This window comes from Anomaloglossus baeobatrachus, chromosome 12, assembly GCF_048569485.1.
Source record: "Anomaloglossus baeobatrachus isolate aAnoBae1 chromosome 12, aAnoBae1.hap1, whole genome shotgun sequence".
NCBI classification, from domain to species: Eukaryota; Metazoa; Chordata; class Amphibia; order Anura; family Aromobatidae; genus Anomaloglossus; species Anomaloglossus baeobatrachus.
The window spans coordinates 2,786,266-2,811,099 of NC_134364.1; the positions used below are offsets into that span (position 1 = coordinate 2,786,266).

The following is a 24,834-nucleotide window of genomic DNA, read 5'->3' on the forward strand; positions in this document are numbered from 1 at the left end:
GCACTGAATATATAGTGGGTATGGAAATTATTCACACCCCTGTACATTTTTTTACTCTTCGTTTCATTGCAGCCATTTGGTATTTTTTCTCATTAATGTACACTCAGCTTCCCATCCCCCATCTTCCCATCCCCCATCTTCCCATCACCCATCTTGACAGAAAAAAACAATTGTAGACATTTTTGCAAATTTATTAAATAAGAAAACCTGAAATCTCACATGGTCATAAGTATTCAGCCCCTTTGCTCAGTATATCCCATGGTCCTTAGTATTCAGCCCCTTGCTCAGTATTGAGTAGGAGGCACCCTCCCTTTTGAGCTAGTACAGCCATGAGTCTTCTTGGGATCCTGGATTTGGGGATCCTCGGCCATTCTTCCTTGCAGATCCTCTCCAGTTCCGTCAGGTTGGATGGTGAACGTTGGTGGACACCATTTTCAGATCTCTCCAGAGATGCTCAATTGGGTTTAGGTCAGGGCTCTGGCTGGACCGGTCAAGAGTGGTCACAGAGTTGTTCTGAAGCCGCTCCTTTGTTATTTTAGCTGTGTGTTTACTGTCATTGTCTTGTTGGAAGGTGAACCTTCGGCCAAATCTGAGGTCCAGAGCATCTGGAAGAGGTTTTCTTCCAGGATATCTCTGTACTTGGGCAAATTTATCTTTCTTTCAATTGCAGCCAGTCGTCCTGTCCCTGCCCCCATAGCATGATGCTGCCACCACCATATCTCACTGTGGGGATTGTATTGGGCAGGTGATGAGCAGTCTCTGGTTTTCTCCACACATACCACTTACAATTATCACCAAACAGTTCTCTCTTCGTCTCATCAGACCAGAGAGTCTTATTTCTTATAGTCTGGGAGTCCTTCATGTGTTTTTTTGTAAACTCTATGCGGCTTTCATATGTCTTGCACTGAGGAGAGGCTTCTGTCGGCCACTCTGCGATAAAGGCCCGATTGGTGGAGGTTGCAGTGATAGGTGACTTTGTGGAACTTTCTCCCATCTCCCTACTGCATTCTCTGGAGCTCAGCCACAGTGATCTTGGGGTTCTTCTTTACCTCTCACCCAGGCTCTTCTCCCACGATTGCTCAGTTTGGCTGGACAGCCAGGTCTAGGAAGAGTTCTGGTGGTCCCAAACTTCTTCCATTTAAGGATTATGGAGGCCACTGTGCTCTTAGGAACCTTGAGCACTGCAGAAATTCTTTTGTAACCTTGGCCAGATCTGTGCCTTGCTACAATTCTGTCTCTGAGCTCCTTGGGCAGTTCCTTTGACCTCATGATTCTCATTTGGTGTGACATGCAGTGTGGGCTGTGAGGTCTTATATAGACAGGTGTGCGCCTTTCCAAATCACGTCCTATCAGTGTAATTACACACAGCTGGACTCCAATGAAGGAGCAGAACCATCTCAAGGAGGATCACAAGGAAATGGACAGCATGGGACTTTCATATGAGCGTCTGAGCAAAGGGGCTGAATACTTATAACCATGTGATATACTGGGAAAAGGGGCTGAATACTTATGACCATGTGATATTTCAGTTTATCTTGTTTAATAAATTTGCAAAAATATCTACAATTCTGGGTTTTTTTCTGTCAAGATGGGAAGATGGGGTGCAGAGTGCACATTCATGAGAATTTACCAAATGGCTGCAATGAAACAAAGAGTGAAGAATGTAAAGGGGTGTGAATACTTTCCATACCCAGTGTAGCAGAACGTGTACTCATGGACAGGCTGTCAGTGTAAGATGGAAAATAGATGAGGTCCCTCCTCCAGGAGCGTCCTCTAATCTCGGCAGAGACTTTATGCCTCCTCGTATTATAAAGTAGTGACCGTCATCAGGGACCCGTCTAACAAAAATTGTCCAAAGCTGAGACTCCTCTAGAGGTACAGAGCACCAGTCAGGCCACACAAATCTACGGGGATGTTTATTTACTCGGGTCCATTGGATTAATGCTAAGCAAACTCTGCTGCGATCAGGACTGAGCGCCCTTGTATAGCTGCTGATCGTTCTCCAGAAGCCACTGATGCAGCAGCAGACGCAGTCCAATCGCTCCGCATTATGCACAATCCTTCTTCTTTAGAGATGGTCATGGGCCCCGATACCTATTGGGCCCCTGTGTGGCTGCACCAATGATATGTCCGCGCCTATGCTGATGTCTGGCATTGATTAGTTCCATGTTTCTAATACTAATCTAGAGATTAGGGGGCGCACAAGTGGCCCATACATGTGGAGAACTAATGTGAGAAGGCGTTCTCTGTAGGCATGGAGGACACGGTGGCTATTGCTGCAGGGTAGACAGTAGCTGAAGATGACAAGCTTCTAATAATCTGCACCTCTACTCGTTCGTATACCTTGTAAAATAATTAAGGATAATATATTATCTATCTATGTGTGCAAACGGCAGTCGCTATAAACTACTACATGAGGCCACCACCATAAATCCACAGCTCTGGTGTCACCGCGCAGCACGTCCATGGTGACAATCTCACAGGCCACCACCATAAATCCACAGCTCTGGTGTCACCGCGCAGCACGTCCATGGTGACAATCTCACAGGCCACCACTAATAAATCCACAGCTCTGGTGTCACCGCGCAGCACGGCCATGGTAACAATCTCACAGGCCACCACCATAAATCCACAGCTCTGGTGTCACCGCGCAGCACGTCCATGGTGACAATCTTACAGGCCACCACCATAAATCCACAGCTCTGGTGTCACCGCACAGCACGTCCATGGTGACATTCTCACAGGACACCGCTTTTCCTGTCTTCATTCTTGCCTTGTGCTAGGAAAAAGAATTGCCATGAGCCACCGCTTTCCGAAGACGCTTGTGATGTTCTCCATCCAGGTGATGGGACAGCGGCTTCCAGACAAGCGCTGGTGACAGCCTGGTCTTCTAGATATCAGTAACAGATGGTGACAACAGAAGGCACCGCAGGCGAAACCCACCCCGAACCAGAGGTAAAGCATTAAGACGGCCAACATCTCTGAACTGAGAAGAGAACCTGTGGAGAGGAAAACCAAATCAGAGGAGACATCACTGGAGAACTCCCCTGCTGAGGCTGGGAGGGATCTACAGAAATAAAGGGCAGACATGACCGACAGCAGGGCTCAGTACCAGATCCATCCCACCCATCTATATGTAGTGCCAGATCCATCCTCACCCCCATCTATATATAGTGCCAGATCCATCCTCACCCCCATCTATATATAGTGCCAGATCCATCCTCACCCCCATCTATATATAGTGCCGGGTCCATCCTCACCCCCTGCCTATAGTGCCAGATCCATCCGCTGCCTATATAGTCATATGAAAAAGTTCGGGCACCCCTATTAATGTTAACCTTTTTTCTTTATTACAATTTGGGTTTTTGCTATTTCAGTTTCATATATCTAATAACTGATGGACTGAGGAATATTTCTGGATTGAAATGAGGTTTATTGTACTAACAGAGAATGTGCAATCCGCATTTAAACAAAATTTGACTGGTGCAAAAGTATGGGCACCCTTATCAATTTCTTGATTTGAACCCTCCTAACTACTTTTTACTGACTTACTGAAGCACTAAATTGGTTTTGTAACCTCATTGAGCTTTGAACTTCATAGGCAGGAGTATCCAATCATGAGAAAAGGTATTTAAGGTGGCCACTTGCAAGTTGTTCTCCTATTTGAATCTCCTATGAAGAGTGGCATCATGGGCTCCTCAAAACAACTCTCAAATGATCTGAAAACAAAGATTATTCAACATAGTTGTTCAGGGAAGGATACAAAAAGTTGTCTCAGAGATTTAAACTGTCAGTTTCCACTGTGAGGAGCATAGTAAGGAAATGGAAGAACACAGGTACAGTTCTTGTTAAGCTCAGAAGTGGCAGACCAAGAAAAATATCAGAAAGGCAGAGAAGAAGAATGGTGAGAACAGTCAAGGACAATCCACAGACCACCTCCAAAGACCTGCAGCATCATCTTGCTGCAGATGGTGTCAATGTGCATCGGTCAACAATACAGCGCACGTTGCACAAGGAGAAGCTGTATGGGAGAGTGATGTGAAAGAAGCAGTTTCTGCAAGCACGCCACAAACAGAGACGCCTGAGGTATGCAAAAGCACATTTGGACAAGCCAGTTACATTTTGGAAGAAGGTCCTGTGGACTGATGAAACAAAGATTGAGTTGTTTGGTCATAAAAAAAAAAGGCGTTCTGCATGGAGGCAAAAAATACGGCATTCCAAGAAAAGCACTTGCCACCCACAGTAAAATTTGGTGGAGGTCCCATCATGCTTTGGGGCTGTGTGGCCAATGCCGGCACCAGGAATCTTGTTAAAGTTGAGGGTCGCATGGATTCAACTCAGTATCAGCAGATTCTTGACAATAATGTGCAAGAATCAGTGACGAAGTTGAAGTTACGCAGGCGATGGATATTTCAGCAAGACAATGATCCAAAACACCGCTCCAAATCTACTCAGGCATTCATGCAGAGGAACAATTACAATGTTCTGGAATGGCCATCCCAGTCCCCAGACCTGAATATCATTGAACATCTGTGGGATGATGTGAAGCGGCTGTCCATGCTCGGCGACCATCAAACTTACCTGAACTGGAATTGTTCTGTAAACAGGAATGGTCAAATCTACCTTCATCCAGGATCCAGGAACCCATTAAAAGCTACAGGAAGCGACTAGAGGCTGTGATTTCTGCAAAAGGAGGATCTACAAAATATTAATGTCACTTTTATGTTGAGGTGCCCATACTTTTGCACCAGTCAAATTTTGTTTAAATGCGGATTGCACATTTTCTGTTAGTACAATAAACCTCATTTCAATCCAAAAATATTCCTCAGTCCATCAGTTATTAGATATATGAAACTGAAATAGCAAAAACCCAAATTGTTATAAAGAAAAAAGGTTACCATTAATAGGGGTGCCCAAACTTTTTCATATGACTGTATATAGTGCCAGATCCATCCTCACCCCCTGCCTATATATAGTGCCAGATCCATCCTCACCCCCCCATCTATATATAGTGTCAGATCCATCCTTACCCCCTGCCTATATATAGTGCCAGATCCATCCTCACCCCCTGCCTATATATAGTGCCAGATCCATCCTCACCCCCTGCCTATATATAGTGCCAGATCCATCCTCACCCCCTGCCTGTATATAGTGCCAGATCCATCCTCACCCCCTGCCTGTATATAGTGCCAGATCCATCCTCACCCCCTGCATATATATAGTGCCAGATCCATCCTCACCCCCCCATCTATATATAGTGCCAGATCCATCCTCACCCCCTGCCTGCATATAGTGCCAGATCCATCCTCACCCCCTGCCTATATATAGTGCCAGATCCATCCTCACCCCACCATCTATATATAGTGTCAGATCCATCCTCACCCCCTGCCTATGTGGCACCCTGGGCAAGCCAGGACGTCACAAGCACTACACCAACACACCCCACACTCCCGGTCAGGCACACCAAAGTCAGACAGAAACCCTTGTTGCCTTCCTCCAGGGGCTGATGTCCACACCAGGGGGTGGGCCAGGCGGTTGGTCCCGCCCACCGAGGAGTTCACAGTCCTGGAGGCGGGAAAAGCAGCGAGATAGGGTTTGGAAGTGAAAGTGGAAGGAGGGAAGCAGCAGTTGAGAGGCCTGAAGTTGGTCCGGGTGTGTGGCCCGGACGGAACAGCAAGGTTGGCAGACGGTGGTGACAGTCTGCAGGAGTGGCCTATTGGAGCTAGCCATAAGGACCGTGGACGGGCGGTGGCCCGGCGGTACCGGACCGGTACGCAAAGAGAAGCCAGCACCATCCGGCAGGGGCTTACGGACCCCGGCAAGGCTAGGAGTCGCCGTGAATTTGTCAAATCCGTTAGCGAAGGGAACCTCCTGGGTTTCCCAGCAGCCAAGTCCTGACAGAAGGCAACAGTCCAACCGAGAGAGGGAAACACAGTCACCGCCAAGGCTAAAGTTCCCAGGGCCAGAGCCTGCGGGCAAAAGGGGCTCCTTCAGCACCCATCCAAGCTGGGGAGCGGGTCACCGGTGGGAACCCATTGGAACCGTTACACTACACAGGTGCAGGGAAAGGCAGTCACCATCAACCTGCCGGGAGGAGAAACACCGCAGCTGTCTGTGGGACCCGTCCATCCAGCCGTTTGTTTTACTGGAGACTCTGTGTACATCATTGGCTGAGTGAGTACCACCGTGCCGTGCGGCACAGCGCTGCCCCCGCGACCCTGCACCTGGCCAGGCCCCGTAACCCGCCTGCCATCCATCCCTACCCCCTCACTGGGCCCCGGGACAACCAATCCCCCTACCCATGGAGGGGAGGACTAACATCCAAGCTGCTCCCTGTCATCGCTCCCGGGATCCCTGTCCAGAGCAGCGGTGGTGTCACCAATCTCACCACAACCGTGGGTGGCGTCACGGACAATATCTAATCCCCACAATCAAACTCCCCTTTTCACTCACGGGCGAGGAACGTCGCTCGAGTCCCCGGGATCCGGCCCACCGCTCGAGCCACCACCGAGCAGCAGCCGCAGCAGCAGCGGCCGGACTCGAGCAGTGGGAGAGCGCCGTGTCCCCTCCTCCGCCCGCGACAACTTGGCGTCACAAACAGGATCTTACCGCTCTGCCGTCTGGTAGAGGTGCGCCTTGTGACCGCCGGAGGTGTCCGGCCGAAAATTTGGAGAAGCCGCCATCTTGGGCGCGAAAAATTCCCGCTCGAGCGTCTCCTCGAGCAGTGGAGGCGCGAAGGCCTAAACCCCGCCCCTGTAAAGGAGGAGCCGGAAAGAGACTAAGGGGGACTGATGGCATCTGGCCGCATGTAGCCCGCGGCTATGGAAGCAGGGACGCCAGGACCCTGCGGCCATTTACTGGTTCCTGGAAGAGGCTGCTAAGGATGCTGAGTCCGACCGACAACACCGTGGTCCCCGCGCCTGGCACCGCAGCGTGGGTGGAAGTCCGGACCGTCCAGCTAAGCAGCCGTTTGCAGGTCCGCATGCAGCTCCTCCTGGAGGAGTGGGAGGCCGACATGGCGGAAATGGTGGCGGCCATATGGAGACACGAGGTGGAGGGAGTCTTGGAAGGGAGGGTAAGTGACCCACGCCCCTGTACCCCTAGTGGGTTGGTCATCGCGGCAGAGGGACCCGGTCCATACCCGCTCTCCCTGCTACCTGCCCCGCTACCTGTGTTGGCTGCTGCTGCCCCACCACTAGGCCCGCTACCACCACCACCGGTAGAGGTACCCTGCCAATCCGCCCCAGCGGCCCGACTTGCAGCAGAAGCTCGTGACCGCCCTGATCCGCTTCCATGGAAGAAGCCGAAGGCTGAGCCCGTCAGTAAAGATGCACCGGAGGCACGGCAGGGATGCAGCTGCCAGGAGGCAGAGCAGGCCATGTCACAGCGGGGTCCCTCATTACCGAAGGTACTGGTCGTAGCCGACACAGGGGGACACCGCCTGAACCGGAGCAAGCAGAAAGTGCTCCGCACCGGGAGCGGCAGCAAAGGCAGCTGCGCCGCGGGATTGCTGATTAAGAAAGAAAAGTTAGAGCATGGTAGCGGTTCCCGGTTACCTTGCTGTAGGTCCCCATTGGGACTCTGCTGACGTTCCAGACGGCCCTCAAGGCTAAGGAGTCCGGTTGGAGGAGCAGTCGTACCCGCATCATCGGCAGCTGAAAATGGAGTCCTGTGGGACAGTGTCACCCCTGTGTGAGGGTGGCGTTGGGGGCTCGTGCTGTTCGATGGTGGACTGTGGGAAAGCTGCAGGAGGAAGCTGTACCGGAGCCAGGTGTTTTGGATGGCCCCTGGGACCCAGTTGACAGTCCCCGTTGGGACCCTACGGCAAGTCTCCGTTGGGACCCTACAGTTTTGTTTGTGGTAGCCCGTTGGCTACGAAGCACTGTTGTCCCCGAGGGGACTGTTTGCAATCAATGCGTGGAAACTGCTGCGGACAGGCCCGAGAACTGGCAGGGCAACCACAGACTAAGTGGCATGTACATAAAAATGGCTAAACCGTTACCGCCTACGGAGAGGCTGATTTGGAGGATAGGCCTGGAGGGAAGTGATGACCCAGGCCCGCCACTACTGCAACCGGTGGCGATCCTCCGGGGGTTTCAAGGGTTCCCCATGGACGTGGGTCCCCTGAAAAGAACAGAACCCGCTCGGGTAACTTGTGCTGGACTGGGGTCAAGGGGTGCTGCCCGTTTGCTTAGGGACAGCATCAGGGCCAGATTGCTTGGGTGGGAGAGAGCGGAAGCTGTTACCGTTAGCAACGTTTAAGTAATGTGCCTCCCGATGTGGGAAGAAGTTAATATACTTGTAATACCTGTTTACCGTTTTAAATCTTTTTCAGTTTGTGAAAAAAAACCGGTGATGGACGGGCAGCCCGCGGACGGTCTGCATTTTACTAAGGGGGAATGTGGCGCCCTGGGCAAGCCAGGGCGTCACAAGCACTACACCAACACACCCCACACTCCCGGTCAGGCACACCAAAGTCAGACAGAAACCCTTGTTGCCTTCCTCCAGGGGCTGATGTCCACACCAGGGGGTGGGCCAGGCGGTTGGTCCCGCCCACCGAGGAGTTCACAGTCCTGGAGGCGAGAAAAGCAGCGATATAGAGTTTGGAAGTGAAAGTGGAAGGAGGGAAGCAGCAGTTGAGAGGCCTGAAGTTGGTCCGGGTGTGTGGCCCGGACGGAACAGCAAGGTTGGCAGACGGTGGTGACCGTCTGCAGGAGTGGCCTATTGGAGCTAGCCATAAGGACCGTGGACGGGCGGTGGCCCGGTGGTACCGGACCGGTACGCAAAGAGAAGCCAGCACCATCCGGCAGGGGCTTACGGACCCCGGCAAGGCTAGGAGTCGCCGTGAATTTGTCAAATCCGTTAGCGAAGGGAACCTCCTGGGTTTCCCAGCAGCCAAGTCCCGACAGAAGGCAACAGTCCAACCGAGAGAGGGAAACACAGTCACCGCCAGGGCTAAAGTTTCCAGGGCCAGAGCCTGCAGGCAAAAGGGGCTCCTTCAGCACCCATCCAAGCTGGGGAGAGGGTTACCGGTGGGAACCCATTGGAACCGTTACACTACACAGGTGCAGGGAAAGGCAGTCACCATCAACACCGCAGCCATCTGTGGGACCCGTCCATCCAGCCGTTTGTTTTACCGGAGACTTTGTGTACATCATTGGCTGAGTGAGTACCACCGTGCCGTGCGGCACAGCGCTGCCCCCGCGACCCTGCACCTGGCCAGGCCCCGTAACCCGCCTGCCATCCATCTCTACCCCATCACCGGGCCCCGGGACAACCAATCCCCCTAGCCAGGGAGGGGAGGACTAACATCCAAGCTGCTCCCTGTCACCGCTCCTGGGATCCCCGTCCAGAGCAGCGGTGGTGTCACCAATCTCACCACAACCGTGGGTGGCGTCACGGACAATATCTAATCCCCACAATAAAACTCCCCTTTTCACTCACAGGCGAGGAACACCGCTCGAGTCCCCGGGATCCGGCCCACCGCTCGAGCCACCACCGAGCAGCAGCAGCCGGACCCGAGCAGTGGGAGAGCGCCGCGTCCCCTCCTCCGCCCGCGACAGCTATATATAGTGCCAGATCCATCCTCACCCCCTGCCTATATATAGTGCCAGATCCATCCTCACCCCCTGCCTGTATATAGTGCCAGATCCATCCTCACCCCCCCATCTATATATAGTGCCAGATCCATCCTCACCCCCCCATCTATATATAGTGCCAGATCCATCCTCACCCCCTGCTTATATATAGTGCCAGATCCATCCTTACCCCCTGCCTATATATAGTGCCAGATCCATCCTCACCCCCTCCCTGCATATAGTGCCAGATCCATCCTCACCCCCCCATCTATATATAGTGCCAGATCCATCCTCACCCCCTGCCTATATATAGTGCCAGATCCATCCTCACCCCCTGCCTGTATATAGTGCCAGATCCATCCTCACCCCCCCATCTATATATAGTGCCAGATCCATCCTCACCCCCTGCTTATATATAGTGCCAGATCCATCCTCACCCCCTGCCTGTATATAGTGCCAGATCCATCCTCACCCCCCCATCTATATATAGTGCCAGATCCATCCTCACCCCCTGCTTATATATAGTGCCAGATCCATCCTCACCCCCTGCCTATATATAGTGCCAGATCCATCCTCACCCCCTGCCTGCATATAGTGCCAGATCCATCCTCACCCCCCCATCTATATATAGTGCCAGATCCATCCTCACCCCCTGCCTATATATAGTGCCAGATCCATCCTCACCCCCTGCCTGTATATAGTGCCAGATCCATCCTCACCCCCTGCCTATATATAGTGCCAGATCCATCCTCACCCCCTGCCTCTATATAGTGCCAGATCCATCCTCACCCCCTGCCTCTATATAGTGCCAGATCCATCCTCACCCCCCCATCTATATATAGTGCCATATCCATCCTCACCCCCCCATCTATATATAGTGCCAGATCCATCCTCACCCCCCATCTATATATAGTGCCAGATCCATCCTCACCCCCCATCTATATATAGTGCCAGATCCATCCTCACGCCCCCCATCTATATATAGTGCCAGATCCATCCTCACCCCCCATCTATATATAGTGCCAGATCCATCCTCACCCCCCCATCTATATATAGTGCCAGATCCATCCTCACCCCCCATCTATATATAGTGCCAGATCCATCCTCACCCCCCCATCTATATATAGTGCCAGATCCATCCTCACCCCTTGCCTATATATAGTGCCAGATCCATCCTCACCCCCTGCCTATATATAGTGCCAGATCCATCCTCACCCCCCCCCCCCCGCCGCCTGTATATAGTGCCAGATCCATCCTCACCCCCCGCCTGTATATAGTGCCAGATCCATCCTCACCCCCCGCCTGTATATAGTGCCAGGCTCTTGGCTGGGTCCCCATGTGTCATTGTCATATAGGCACATAACTGGGGCAGCACTGATTGATGTCGCCAGAGCCCAGAAGCTGTATCTCCTTGCAGTGCGGCTGTGAGCTGCTCGTGTCACCCTCTGTATGTGGGGTCTGATGAGCCCCCATTATCCTTCCACCTCCGCCTGGACGCTGCACAGTCTATGCAAATTAGATAAATGCTGCCATCTTTTCACCATCTGCTCCTGTGCTGCACATTTCCAGAATCCCGTCTGCTGGACAGATGCTGAAAGCTCATGGATTCTGGCCGAAACTCCCACGATAGTAAAATAAATGATGGGAGGGAAAAACTGTAAGGACGTATGTGTGTCCAAGCCCCGAGCACCTACCGTGCGTCCCCGAAATAAGACAGGGTGCCCCGAACCATGCGCTAGGGCCTATGTTCAGGGGATGGCTTATATTTTCCCATGAACAAAAATGTTCTTATCTGATGCTATTGATAATCATGGTGCAGAATCGGTCCTATAGTGGGGGGTACATGCCATATATATATAGGTTAAGTGACCTGCTTACAGTTATTATTCTCTATATACCGCTACATTTACCCCCAATAGAAAGCAGACACCCTGTAAAAAAATTGCTCTGCCAAGACCACAAAAAATTAGAGTTGGTACGTGAATGGGCTCTCACATACAAATCTGCGTGGCTGTCAGGTCCCCCTGCGTTCTACAGCAGAGGCTCCCCCTGGTGACTGGAAGCAGTATCACTGGCACGGAGAGATCCTGGTACCCGATCTGTGTATGAGAGTTGTAGTGCAGTAGAGCTGGAACAGCGAGGAACCTGACAGCGATGTAGATCTCTGGGTGAGAGCCCATCCACCATCTGGAGGAGGTCTTATTCTAAATATATACTCAGAAAATCCCCCAAAACTCTACTAGGGCTTATTTTTGGGAAAACAGGTACTTGTGCGGAGAGTTCTAAAGAGAGGTCATGTCTGACTGCTAAACTCCTGCCCTATAGGATAGGAAATGACTTCACGATCTGCTGAGTGTGGTCCAATAGTGCCAGTGTGAAGACGAGCTGGTGCCTCCTCAGACATGGCGTCACAGCTGAAGATATATTCATCTACAAGGTGGCCAGAAAATAAACAAAGGTATTTGGAGCCGTGTGTAGACAGTTGACAGAATTGGCTGAAAATTGCTATGTATTCTATTCAAGGCATGGGGAAACGGAAGGCATCTTAAAAACTTTTTACACCAAAACTCCCCACCAGGTGAAAAAGTGGCGCTGTACAGCGAGCGCGCCTTGCAACTCAGTCTGCAGGATGCCCGTCCCTTTGCCGGAGCATGCGCCATTAGTGCGGTTGTTTTATGACAATGCCAGGAACGCTACAGCTGCACTGTTTGACCTTCAGACACGTAGCGGGCCAATGGCTGTCAGTATTCTGAGGCAGATGATGACACATTTTGTGGCAACAGGGTTACTGAGTGTTCAGCCAGGGCGGGGGTGATGACCGGTAAGCAGAGAGTATGTGGAGGACATTGCCACTGCCGACGTGGAACAGGGCACCAACAACCCTGCCGGGAACAACAAGCAATTGGGGCTCCCGTACAGCACAGTGTGGAAAGTTCTCCGAAAGGTCTTGTGGGCATATCCGTACAAAATCAGCCATCATCAACAACTTCTTCCGTGGGAGAAATGATCCTGCACGACGTTTGCATTCATGTTTCTGGCGAGAGTGGAAGTAGATGACAATCGGCCATGAAATGTTCTGTGGTGCGACGAAACACATTTTTACCTGAATGGAACGGTGAACACACAAAACTGTTGCATGTGGGCTACTGAAAATCTGCATGCGGTCGAGGGGGTTCCGCTAGATTCGCCAAAGGTAACCGTTTGGTGTGGCTTCACCTCATCATTCATCTTCGGACCGTTCTTTTATGAAGAAATGAGGCCACCTGGGGTTGTTACCTGTTCTGTGACCGCAGCGAGGTACCAGACAATTCTGGAAATAGCGGTAGTGTCTTCACATGACCACCGTCATGCATGATGGAGACCTCCTCACATCGCACATCGTGTGAAGAACGTTCTGTGTATGCACATTTTCCCGATGACAGGATTTTGAGACGCTCCTTCTCTAATGCATGGCCACCACGTTCACCCAATCTTAAAGGGTGCTTTACACGCTGCCACATCGCTAGCGATAGCACCTGCCCCCGTCATATGTGCGACATTTGCTGATCGCTGCCGTAGCGAACATTATCGTTACAGCAGCGTCACATGCACTTACCTGTGCAGCGACGTTGCTGGGACCGCCAAACAATCCCTCCCTCAAGGGGGAGGTGCATTCAGCATCACAGCGACGTCACCACGACGTCACTAAGCGGCCGGCCAATAGAAGCGGAGGAGGGGCGGAGATGAGTGGCTGGAACATCCCGCCCACCTCCTTCCTTCCTTCTTTCCCGGTGGATGCAGGTAAGGAGATGATTGTCGTTCCTGCAGTGTCACACACAGCGATGTGTGGTGCTGTAGGAACGACAAACACCATCGTTACTGCAGCAGCAACGATATTCAGGAAAGGAGCGACATGTCAACGATCACCGTTTTTGGAACGATTTTGCGATCGTTGATCGTCGCTCATTAGTGTTACACGCTGCGATATTGCTACCGGCGCCGGATGTGCGTCACTAACGACGTGACCCCGACGATATATCGGTAGCAATGTTGCAGCGTGTAAAGCACCCTTAATCCTTCTGATTTCTGGTTGTGGGGACACTTGAAAGAGCGTGTTTATCGGGGAAATGTCAACACCCTGGCTGACCTCAAAGACCGCAGCATTGTGGAAGTGCGCAGCATTCCACCAGACGTGTTACACGCAACCATCGAGCATGTTCTGCATAGGATGAACATATTCACCATGCATGATGGCGGCCATATTGAACAGTTGTGCTAGTCTGTGGAACAATTGGGACATCTCCAATTATCGGCACACGGTTTTTGGGCCGCTCGCTCACTGTACAGCGCCACTTCTTCACCTGATGGGGAGATTTGGTATAACACAATGTTTAAGATGCCTTCCGTTCCCCCTTTCCTTGAATAGCATACATACCAGGTTTCAGCCTATTCTGTCCACTGGGTCAGTCTGCACAAGGCTCCAAACCTCGTGGGTTATTTTATGGCCACCTTGTATATAGGCTTCACCTCAATGTGCTAATGGCTAAAACTAATCTGCCCTATTGGTCCTGTATGAAGCTCATGGGGTCACTGCGGATGAGAGGGGTCTGACCTGAGAAGAAGCGCGTGACAGAGAGCGGCAGGAGCCTGAGGAAGGTCAGAGGATTGGCGAAAGACAGAGGGAAGTTGTGAGCAATGTATCCCACTCCTGCCAGCACGGACTGGAAGCAGCTGCAGGAGGCGTGCAGGCAGAACAGCACGAAGCTGCGCAGGTTGCTGCGTCCGATACACGTCCCAGTGAAGAAGCAATGATGTTCCTGCTCCCACATCATCCTACAACAAATGCCACAAAATGGCTTCTCCGACGTCTCTGCCTCCGCGCTCAGCGCCCCAGATGCAGGGCTGTTCCAGATGACCAGGAAGTAGTTCCCTATGACGTTAACCAGAAAGAAGACAAAGAAGAAACTGTGCAGAAAAGCGGAAAGAGGCAGTGAGTGCCCCTCATACATCCCAGGCAGAAAGAAGAACAGCTGCAGGCTAAACGTCACCGTCAGGAGGCAGAGAAAGTAGCAGGGAGCCATGAGGTTCAGAAGCTGCAGGAGAAGCATCCTAGGTGCTGGGGCATGGCGGGCAATATGGGCAGGAAGGCTGCTTGGAGGGGCTGAAGCTTTAGCTCCAACGTTGATGGCAGATGAGCATGGCTGATCCTGGGAAACAGAAGAAGAACCGTCATTAGTAAGGCTGGTACTCTCTGCCAGAGGGAGTACTTCTCACATAACGAGATCGCTAGCGAAGTCGCTGCTGAGTCGCAGGTTTTGTGACGCACCAGTGACCTCATCAGCGATCTCGCTGTGTGTGACACTAAGCAGCGACCTGGCCCCTGCTGTGAGATCGCTGCTGAGTCGCAGGTTTTGTGACGTACCAGTGACCTCATCAGCGATCTCGCTGTGTGTGACACTAAGCAGCGACCTGGCCCCTGCTGTGACCGCTGCTGAGTCGCAGGTTTTGTGACGTACCAGTGACCTCATCAGCGATCTCGCTGTGTGTGACACTAAGCAGCGACCTGGCCCCTGCTGTGAGATCGCTGCTGAGTCGCAGGTTTTGTGACGCACCAGTGACCTCATCAGCGATCTCGCTGTGTGTGACACTAAGCAGCGACCTGGCCCCTGCTGTGAGATCGCTGCTGAGTCGCAGGTTTTGTGACGCACCAGTGACCTCATCAGCGATCTCGCTGTGTGTGACACTAAGCAGCGACCTGGCCCCTGCTGTGAGATCGCTGCTGAGTCGCAGGTTTTGTGACGTACCAGTGACCTCATTAGCGATCCCGCTGTGTGTGACACTAAGCAGCGACCTGGCCCCTGCTGTGAGATCGCTGCTGAGTCGCAGGTTTTGTGACGTACCAGTGACCTCATCAGCGATCCCGCTGTGTGTGACACTAAGCAGCGACCTGGCCCCTGCTGTGAGATCGCTGCTGAGTCGCAGGTTTTGTGACGCACCAGTGACCTCATCAGCGATCTCGCTGTGTGTGACACTAAGCAGCGACCTGGCCCCTGCTGTGAGATCGCTGCTGAGTCGCAGGTTTTGTGACGTACCAGTGACCTTATCAGCGATCTCGCTGTGTGTGACACTAAGCAGCGACCTGGCCCCTGCTGTGAGATCGCTGCTGAGTCGCAGGTTTTGTGACGTACCAGTGACCTCATCAGCGATCTTGCTGTGTGTGACACTAAGCAGCGACCTGGCCCCTGCTGTGAGATCGCTGCTGAGTCGCAGGTTTTGTGACGTACCAGTGACCTTATCAGCGATCCCGCTGTGTGTGACACTAAGCAGCGACCTGGCCCCTGCTGTGAGATCGCTGCTGAGTCGCAGGTTTTGTGACGTACCAGTGACCTTATCAGCGATCCCGCTGTGTGTGACACTAAGCAGCGACCTGGCCCCTGCTGTGAGATCGCTGCTGAGTCGCAGGTTTTGTGACGTACCAGTGACCTTATCAGCGATCTCGCTGTGTGTGACACTAAGCAGCGACCTGGCCCCTGCTGTGAGATCGCTGCTGAGTCGCAGGTTTTGTGACGTACCAGTGACCTCATCAGCGATCTTGCTGTGTGTGACACTAAGCAGCGACCTGGCCCCTGCTGTGAGATCGCTGCTGAGTCGCAGGTTTTGTGACGTACCAGTGACCTTATCAGCGATCTCGCTGTGTGTGACACCAAGCAGCGACCTGGCCCCTGCTGTGAGATCGCTGCTGAGTCGCAGGTTTTGTGAGGTACCAGTGACCTTATCAGCGATCTCGCTGTGTGTGACACCAAGCAGCGACCTGGCCCCTGCTGTGAGATCGCTGACCGTTACACACTGCTCTGGTTTATTTTCTTTAAAGCTGATGTTCTGCTGGGCAGGACGCATCGCTGTGTTTGAGACCTACCAACGACCTCCTATACAGGTCGCGCATCCTTATACAGGTCCCTGATCGTTCCTGCATCGTTGGTAAGATCTGACTGTGTGACATCTCCCCAGTGACCTCCCTGCGACTTACCAGCGATCCCTATCAGGTCGCATCGTTTTCGGGATCGCTGTAGGTGGTTACATGTGACGGGGGGCTTTGGTCCTGGGAGTGATGGTCTTCACCCTTCTCGCTCACCACAACTTTCCTCTAATCTCTAACAAGCTGAAGCTTTAGGGGTATTTTGCACGTTGCGACATCGCTACTGAGATATTGTCTGGGTCAAAGCGAAAGTGACGCACATCCGGTGCCGATAACGACGTCGCAACGTGTAAAGCCTAGATGCACCGATAAACGATTGCAAAAGCGTTGTGAATCAGTGATCTGTGTAGCGTTGGTCATTTTCAGAATGTCGCACCAATAGGAGATGCGATGTTGTTCCTCGTTCCTGCGGCAGCACACATCGCTGTGTATGAAGCCGCAGGAGCGAAGAACATCGCCTTACCTGCGTCCACCGGCTATGCGGGAGGAAGGAGGTGGGCGGGGTGTTTACGTCCCGCTCATCTCCGCCCCTCCGCTTCTATTGGCCGCCTGCCGTGTGGCATCGCACGACCCGCCCCCTTAGGAAAGAGGCGGGTCGCCGGCCAGAGCGACGTTGCAGGGCAGGTGAGTGCGTGTGAAGCTGCCGTACGATAATGTTCACTACGCCAGCTATCACAAGATATCGCATGTGCGACGGGGGGCGGGGACTATCGCGCTCGGCATCGCTAGCATCGGCTTGCGATGTCGCAACGTGCAAAGTACCCCTTAGAGCAGTCCACTGGGACTTCCCTTCATGGCTCCATCTTATCACCAAAATTCATTACATTTTATCTGTCTCCAGACACAAGCAGAATATTCAGAATCCCTGCGGATATGAAGCCGCATCAAGAGGCCCATGGCCAGTGACCGGCTCCTCACCAACCAAACCACATGGCAACGGCTACTAAGACCCTTCACTCATTTCCCTGTCTACACCTCATTACTCATGGGTGAAGGCACCTGTGTGATCGGTAGATCGACAGTACTAAGGGTCCTGTGTATACAAGACTCCTCTGTCATACATCATACACTGCCCTCCACCCATGGGTCATCATACACTGCCCTCCACCCACGGGTCATCATACACTGCCCTCCACCCACGGGTCATCATACACTGCCCTCCACCCACAGGTCATACATCATACCCTGCCCTCCACCCACAGGTCATACATCATACCCTGCCCTCCACCCACAGGTCATACATAATACACTGCCCTCCACCCACAGGTCATACATCATACACTGCCCTCCACCCACAGGTAATACATCATACACTGCCCTCCACCCACCGGTCATACATCATACACTGCCCTCCACCCACGGGTCATCATACACTGCCCTCCACCCACGGGTCATCATACACTGCCCTCCACCCACGGGTCACACATCATACACTTCCCTCCACCCACAGGTCACACATCATACACTGCCCTCCACCCACCGGTCATACATCATACACTGCCCTCCACCCACGGGTCACACATCATACACTGCCCTCCACCCACGGGTCACACATCATACACTGCCCTCCACCCACGGGTCACACATCATACACTGCCCTCCACCCACGGGTCATCATACACTGCCCTCCACCCACGGGTCATCATACACTGCCCTCCACCCACGGGTCATCATACACTGCCCTCCACCCACGGGTCATCATACACTGCCCTCCACCCACAGGTCATACATCATACCCTGCCCTCCACCCACAGGTCACACATCATACCCTGCCCTCGACCCACAGGTCATACATCATACACTGCCCTCCACCCACAGGTAATACATCATACCCTGCCCTCCACCCACCGGTCATACATCATACACTGCCCTCCACTCACCGTTCATACATCATACACTGCCCTCCACCCACAGGTCATACATCATACACTGCCCTCCACCCACAGGTCATACATCATACACTGCCCTCCACCCACAAGTCATACATCATACACTGCCCTCCACCCACAGGTCATACATGATACCCTGCCCTCCACCCACCGGTCATACATCATACACTGCCCTCCACCCACAGGTCATACATCGTACCCTGCCCTCCACCCACAGGTCATACATCATACCCTGCCCTCCACCCAACGGTCATACATCATACACTGCCCTCCACTCACAGGTCATACATCATACCCTGCCCTCCATCCACAGGTCATACATCATACACTGCCCTCCATCCACAGGTCATACATCATACACTGCCCTCCACTCACCGGTCATACATCATACACTGTCCTCCACTCACCGGTCATACATCATACACTGCCCCCCACCCACAGGTCATACATCATACTCTGCCCTCCATCCACAGGTCATACATCATACACTGCCCTCCACCCACAGGTCATACATCATACCCTGCCCTCCATCCACAGGTCATACATCATACACTGCCCTCCATCCACAGGTCATACATCATACACTGCCCTCCACTCACCGGTCATACATCATACACTGTCCTCCACTCACCGGTCATACATCATACACTGCCCCCCACCCACAGGTCATACATCATACTCTGCCCTCCATCCACAGGTCATACATCATACACTGCCCTCCACCCACCGGTCATACATCATACACTGCCCTTCACCCACAGGTCATACATCATACACTGCCCTCCACTCACAGGTCATACATCATACACTGCCCTCCATCCACCGGTCATACATCATACACTGCCCCCCACCCACCGGTCATACATCATACACTGCCCTCCACCCACAGGTCATACATCATACACTGCCCTCCATCCACAGGTCATACATCATACACTGCCCTCCACTCACAGGTCATACATCATACACTGCCCTCCACCCACAGGTCATACATCATACACTGCCCTCCACTCACAGGTCATACATCATACACTGCCCTCCACCCACCGGTCATACATCATACACTGCCCTCCACCCACAGGTCATACATCATACACTGCCCTCCACCCACAGGTCATACATCATACACTGCCCTCCACTCACAGGTCATACATCATACACTGCCCTCCATCCACAGGTCATACATCATACCCTGCCCTCCACCCACAGGTCATACATCATACACTGCCCTCCATCCACAGGTCATACATCATACACTGCCCTCCACTCACAGGTCATACATCATACACTGCCCTCCATCCACAGGTCATACATCATACACTGCCCTCCACCCACCGGTCATACATCATACACTGCCCTCCATCCACAGGTCATACATCATACACTACCCTCCACCCACAGGTCATACATCATACTCTGCCCTCCATCCACAGGTCATACATCATACACTGCCCTCCACCCACCGGTCATACATCATACACTGCCCTCCACCCACAGGTCATACATCATACACTGCCCTCCACCCACCGGTCATACATCATACACTACCCTCCACCCACAGGTCATACATCATACTCTGCCCTCCATCCACAGGTCATACATCATACACTGCCCTCCACCCACAGGTCATACATGATACCCTGCCCTCCACCCACCGGTCATACATCATACACTGCCCTCCACCCACAGGTCATACATGATACCCTGCCCTCCACCCACCGGTCATACATCATACACTGCCCTCCACCCACAGGTCATACATCGTACCCTGCCCTCCACCCACAGGTCATACATCATACCCTGCCCTCCACCCACCGGTCATACATCATACACTGCCCTCCACTCACAGGTCATACATCATACACTGCACTTCACCCCTCCACCCATAGGTCATACATCATACCCTGCCCTCCACCCACAGGTCATACATCATACCCTGCCTTCCACCCACAGGTCATACATCATACCCTGCCCTCCACCCACCGGTCATACATCATACACTGCCCTCCACTCACCGTTCATACATCATACACTGCCCTCCACCCACCGGTCATACATCATACACTGCCCTCCACCCACCGGTCATACATCATACACTACCCTCCACTCGCCGGTCATACATCATACACTGCCCTCCACCCATAGGTCATACATCATACCCTGCCCTCCATCCACAGGTCATACATCATACACTGCCCTGCACCCACCGGTCATACATCATACACTGCCCTCCACCCACAGGTCATACATCATACACAGCCCTCCACCCACCGGTCATACATCATACACTGCCCTCCACCCACCGATCATACACTGCCCTCCACTCACCGGTCATACATCATACACTGCCCTCCACTCACCAGTCATACATCATACACTGCCCTCCACCCACAGGTCATACATCATACACTGCCCTCCACTCACCGGTCATACATCATACACTGCCCTCCACTCACCAGTCACACATCATACCCTGCCCTCCACCCACAGGTCATACATCATACACTGCCCTCCACCCACCGGTCATACATCATACACTGCCCTCCACCCACAGGTCATACATCATACACTGCCCTCCACTCACCGGTCATACATCATACACTGCCCTCCACTCACCAGTCACACATCATACCCTGCCCTCCACCCACAGGTCATACATCATACACTGCCCTCCACCCACCGGTCATACATCATACACTGCCCTCCACCCACCGGTCATACATCATACCCTGCCCTCCACCCACCGGTCATACATCATACCCTGCCCTCCACCCACCGGTCATACATCATACACTGCCCTCCACCCACCGGTCATACATCATACACTGCCCTCCACCCGCCGGTCATACATCATACCCTGCCCTCCACTCACCGGTCATACATCATACACTGCCCTCCACCCACCGGTCATACATCATACACTGCCCTCCACCCACCGGTCATACATCATACACTGCTCTCCACCCACAGGTCATACATCATACACTGCTCTCAACTGACCAGTCATATATTATAGGCGGTGTTACACTCACGTGCTATGTTCGTACATGCATTTCACGTTCCATACTGGGCTGTCTCTCTGTATGTCACATACTCGTTCAGTTGTCCTGTACCCTTGGAGTGTGCCCCGTATTGTGCGCTTCCCTGTTAGATGTCAGGTCCATGGCATGTGCCCCGTATTGTGCACTTCCCTGTTAGATGTCAGGTCCATGGCGTGTGCCCCGTATTGTGCGCTTCCCTGTCAGATATCAGATCCATGGCGTGTGCCCCGTATTGTGCACTTCCCTGTCAGATGTCAGGTCCATGGCGTGTGCCCCGTATTGTGCACTTCCCTGTCAGATGTCAGGTCCATGGCGTGTGCCCCATGTGGTGCGCTTCCCTGTCATATGTCAGGTCCATGGTGTGTGCCTCGTATTGTGCACTTCCCTGTCATATGTCAGGTCCATGGCGTGTGCCCTGTATTGTGCGCTTCCCTGTCAGATGTCAGGTCCATGGCGTGTGCCCCATGTGGTGCGCTTCCCTGTCATATGTCAGGTCCATGGCGTGTGCCCCGTATTGTGCGCTTCCCTGTCATATGTCAGGTCCATGGCGTGTGCCCCGTATTGTGTGCTTCCCTGTCAGATGTCAGGTCCATGGCGTGTGCCCCGTATTGTGCGCTTCCCTGTCAGATATCAGATCCATGGCGTGTGCCCCGTATTGTGCGCTTCCCTGTCAGATGTCAGATCCATGGTGTGTGCCCCGTATTGTGCGCTTCCCTGTCAGATCCATGGCGTGTGCCCCATGTGGTGCGCTTCCCTGTCAGATGTCAGGTCTATGGCATGTGCCCCGTATTGTGCGCTTCCCTCTCAGATGTCAGGTCCATGGCGTGTGCCCCGTATTCTGCGCTTCCCTGTCATATGTCAGGTCCATGGCGTGTGCCCCGTATTGTGCACTTCCCTGTCAGATGTCAGGTCCATGGCGTGTGCCCCATGTGGTGCGCTTCCCTGTCATATGTCAGGTCCATGGCGTGTGCCCCGTATTGTGCGCTTCCCTGTCATATGTCAGGTCCATGGCGTGTGCCCCGTATTGTGCGCTTCCCTGTCATATGTCAGGTCCATGGCGTGTGTCCCGTATTGTGTGCTTCCCTGTCAGATGTCAGGTCCATGGTGTGTGCCCCGTATTGTGCGCTTCCCTGTCATATGTCAGGTCCATGGCGTGTGCCCCGTATTGTGTGCTTCCCTGTCAGATGTCAGGTCCATGGCGTGTGCCCCGTATTGTGTGCTTCCCTGTAATATGTCAGGTCCATGGCGTGTGCCCCGTATTGTGCGCTTCCCTGTTAGATGTCAGGTCCATGGCGTGTGCCCCATGTGGTGCGCTTCCCTGTCAGATGTCAGATCCATGGCGTGTGCCCCGTATTGTGCGCTTCCCTGTCAGATGTCAGATCCATGGCGTGTGCCCCGTATTGTGCGCTTCCCTGTCAGATGTCAGATCCATGGCGTGTGCCCCGTATTGTGCACTTCCCTGTCAGATGTCAGGTCCATGGCGTGTGCCCCATGTGGTGCGCTTCCCTGTCAGATGTCAGATCCATGGCGTGTGCCCTGTATTGTGCGTCCCACTGACCTTGTGCGCGGCTGCAGATTCCGGTGTGTCTGCGGTGCTGGTCCCCGCTCATCCTGAGGTGGCATCTTGTATAACATCCTCCCCCTGTACCCAGATACCTGCCCCTCCTCTCCGCAGCCAGCACTGTGCACCTTTCTGTGCCGCTCGCTGCTGTCTGTGCGCAGATGATGCTGAGGATTAACCTTCATCTCCCCTTCATCAGCAGCCCCTTCCCTCCGCTCCTCTGCCTGTCGCAGCTGTCTACATGAGGGACTGCTGCATTCAGGGGGGCACCGATCAGGGGGACGCAGCGCCCAGGCTCATTCATCACTCCCCATTATATACAATGGGCTCAGGAGGACGGCAAACCTCTGCGGTCAGCAGAGAGAGGGTTAATAATAACACTGCTCCTGGCCACTGGCCGACAATAACATGCTACTGGCCACTAGCATGTGTCCGATATCGTCAGCAGCGCCTCCCATGGGCAGAAATCCATCGCTGCTACCCAGCGTAAGATGAGAGATATGTGGAACAACCTGATTGCACAGATATTGATTGTCTCCTAGATTTCTAGAGCAATTGTCTCACTCTGCACTTATGGCAAGTTGGAGACATCCTGTAGACAGAAAGCCGGGTGTGCGGAGGAAATTGACTGTACGTACAGTACGGACGGCCCTCATACAGAGTTCAGAGCTCACTGACCGCTGCACAGTGCGACCCTCCCCCCCGGCTATAGGGACAGAGCTCACTGACTGCTGCACAGTGCGACCCCCCCCCGGCTATAGGGGCAGAGCTCACTGACTGCTGCACAGTGCGACCCCCCCGGCTATAGGGGCAGAGCTCACTGACCGCTGCACAGTGCGACTCCCCCAGGCTATAGGTGCTGAGCTCACTGACCGCTGCACAGTGCGACCCTCCCCCCCCGCTATAGGGGCAGAGCTCACTGACCGCTGCACAGTGCGACTCCCCCAGGCTATAGGTACAGAGCTCACTGACCGCTGCACAGTGCGACTCCCCCAGGCTATAGGGGCAGAGCTCACTGACTGCTGCACAGTGCGACCCCCCCCGGCTATAGGTGCTGAGCTCACTGACCGCTGCACAGTGCGACCCTCCCCCCCGGCTATAGGGGCAGAGCTCACTGACTGCTGCACAGTGCGACCCCCCCCGGCTATAGGGGCAGAGCTCACTGACTGCTGCACAGTGCGACCCCCCCCGGCTATAGGGGCAGAGCTCACTGACTGCTGCACAGTGCGACCCCCCCCCCGGCTATAGGGGCAGAGCTCACTGACTGCTGCACAGTGCGACCCCCCCCGGCTATAGGGGCAGAGCTCACTGACTGCTGCACAGTGCGACCCCCCCCGGCTATAGGGGCAGAGCTCACTGACTGCTGTACAGTGCGACCCCCCCCGGCTATAGGGGCAGAGCTCACTGACCGCTGCACAGTGCGACTCCCCCAGGCTATAGGTGCTGAGCTCACTGACCGCTGCACAGTGCGACCCTTCCCCCCCGGCTATAGGGGCAGAGCTCACTGACCGCTGCACAGTGCGACTCCCCCAGGCTATAGGTACAGAGCTCACTGACCGCTGCACAGTGCGACTCCCCCAGGCTATAGGGGCAGAGCTCACTGACCGCTGCACAGTGCGACCCTCCCCCCCGGCTATAGGGGCAGAGCTCACTGACCGCTGCACAGTGCGACCCCCCCCCCCGGCTATAGGGGCAGAGCTCACTGACCGCTGCACAGTGCGACTCCCCCAGGCTATAGGTGCTGAGCTCACTGACCGCTGCACAGTGCGAATCCCCCAGGCTATAGGGGCAGAGCTCACTGACCGCTGCA

General features: G+C 53.7%; 1 protein-coding gene across 1 annotated transcript; it reads right to left on the reverse strand.

The window, feature by feature from the left end:
* Positions 1 to 1,903: 1,903 nt before the first annotated feature.
* On the reverse strand, positions 1,904 to 23,353 carry ZDHHC22 (zDHHC palmitoyltransferase 22). The gene is made up of 3 exons (XM_075330044.1): positions 23,022 to 23,353; positions 14,170 to 14,764; positions 1,904 to 2,999 (listed from the first exon to the last, which is right to left on the reverse strand). The coding sequence occupies exons 2-3, from the start codon at positions 14,663 to 14,665 to the stop codon at positions 2,764 to 2,766; spliced, it is 732 nt and encodes a 243-aa protein (XP_075186159.1). The 5' UTR covers positions 14,666 to 14,764; positions 23,022 to 23,353; the 3' UTR covers positions 1,904 to 2,763.
* Positions 23,354 to 24,834: the final 1,481 nt, after the last annotated feature.

Excerpts from the sequence above, each read along its gene's own strand:
- ZDHHC22 (XM_075330044.1), bottom strand. The coding sequence starts at position 14,665 with ATGCTTCTCCTGCAGCTTCTGAACCTCATGGCTCCCTGCTACTTTCTC. Across the intron at positions 3,000-14,169 it reads TGTCACGCGCTTCTTCTCAG|GTTCTCTTCTCAGTTCAGAG; the intron begins GTCAGACCCCTC and ends TCCTCTCCACAG.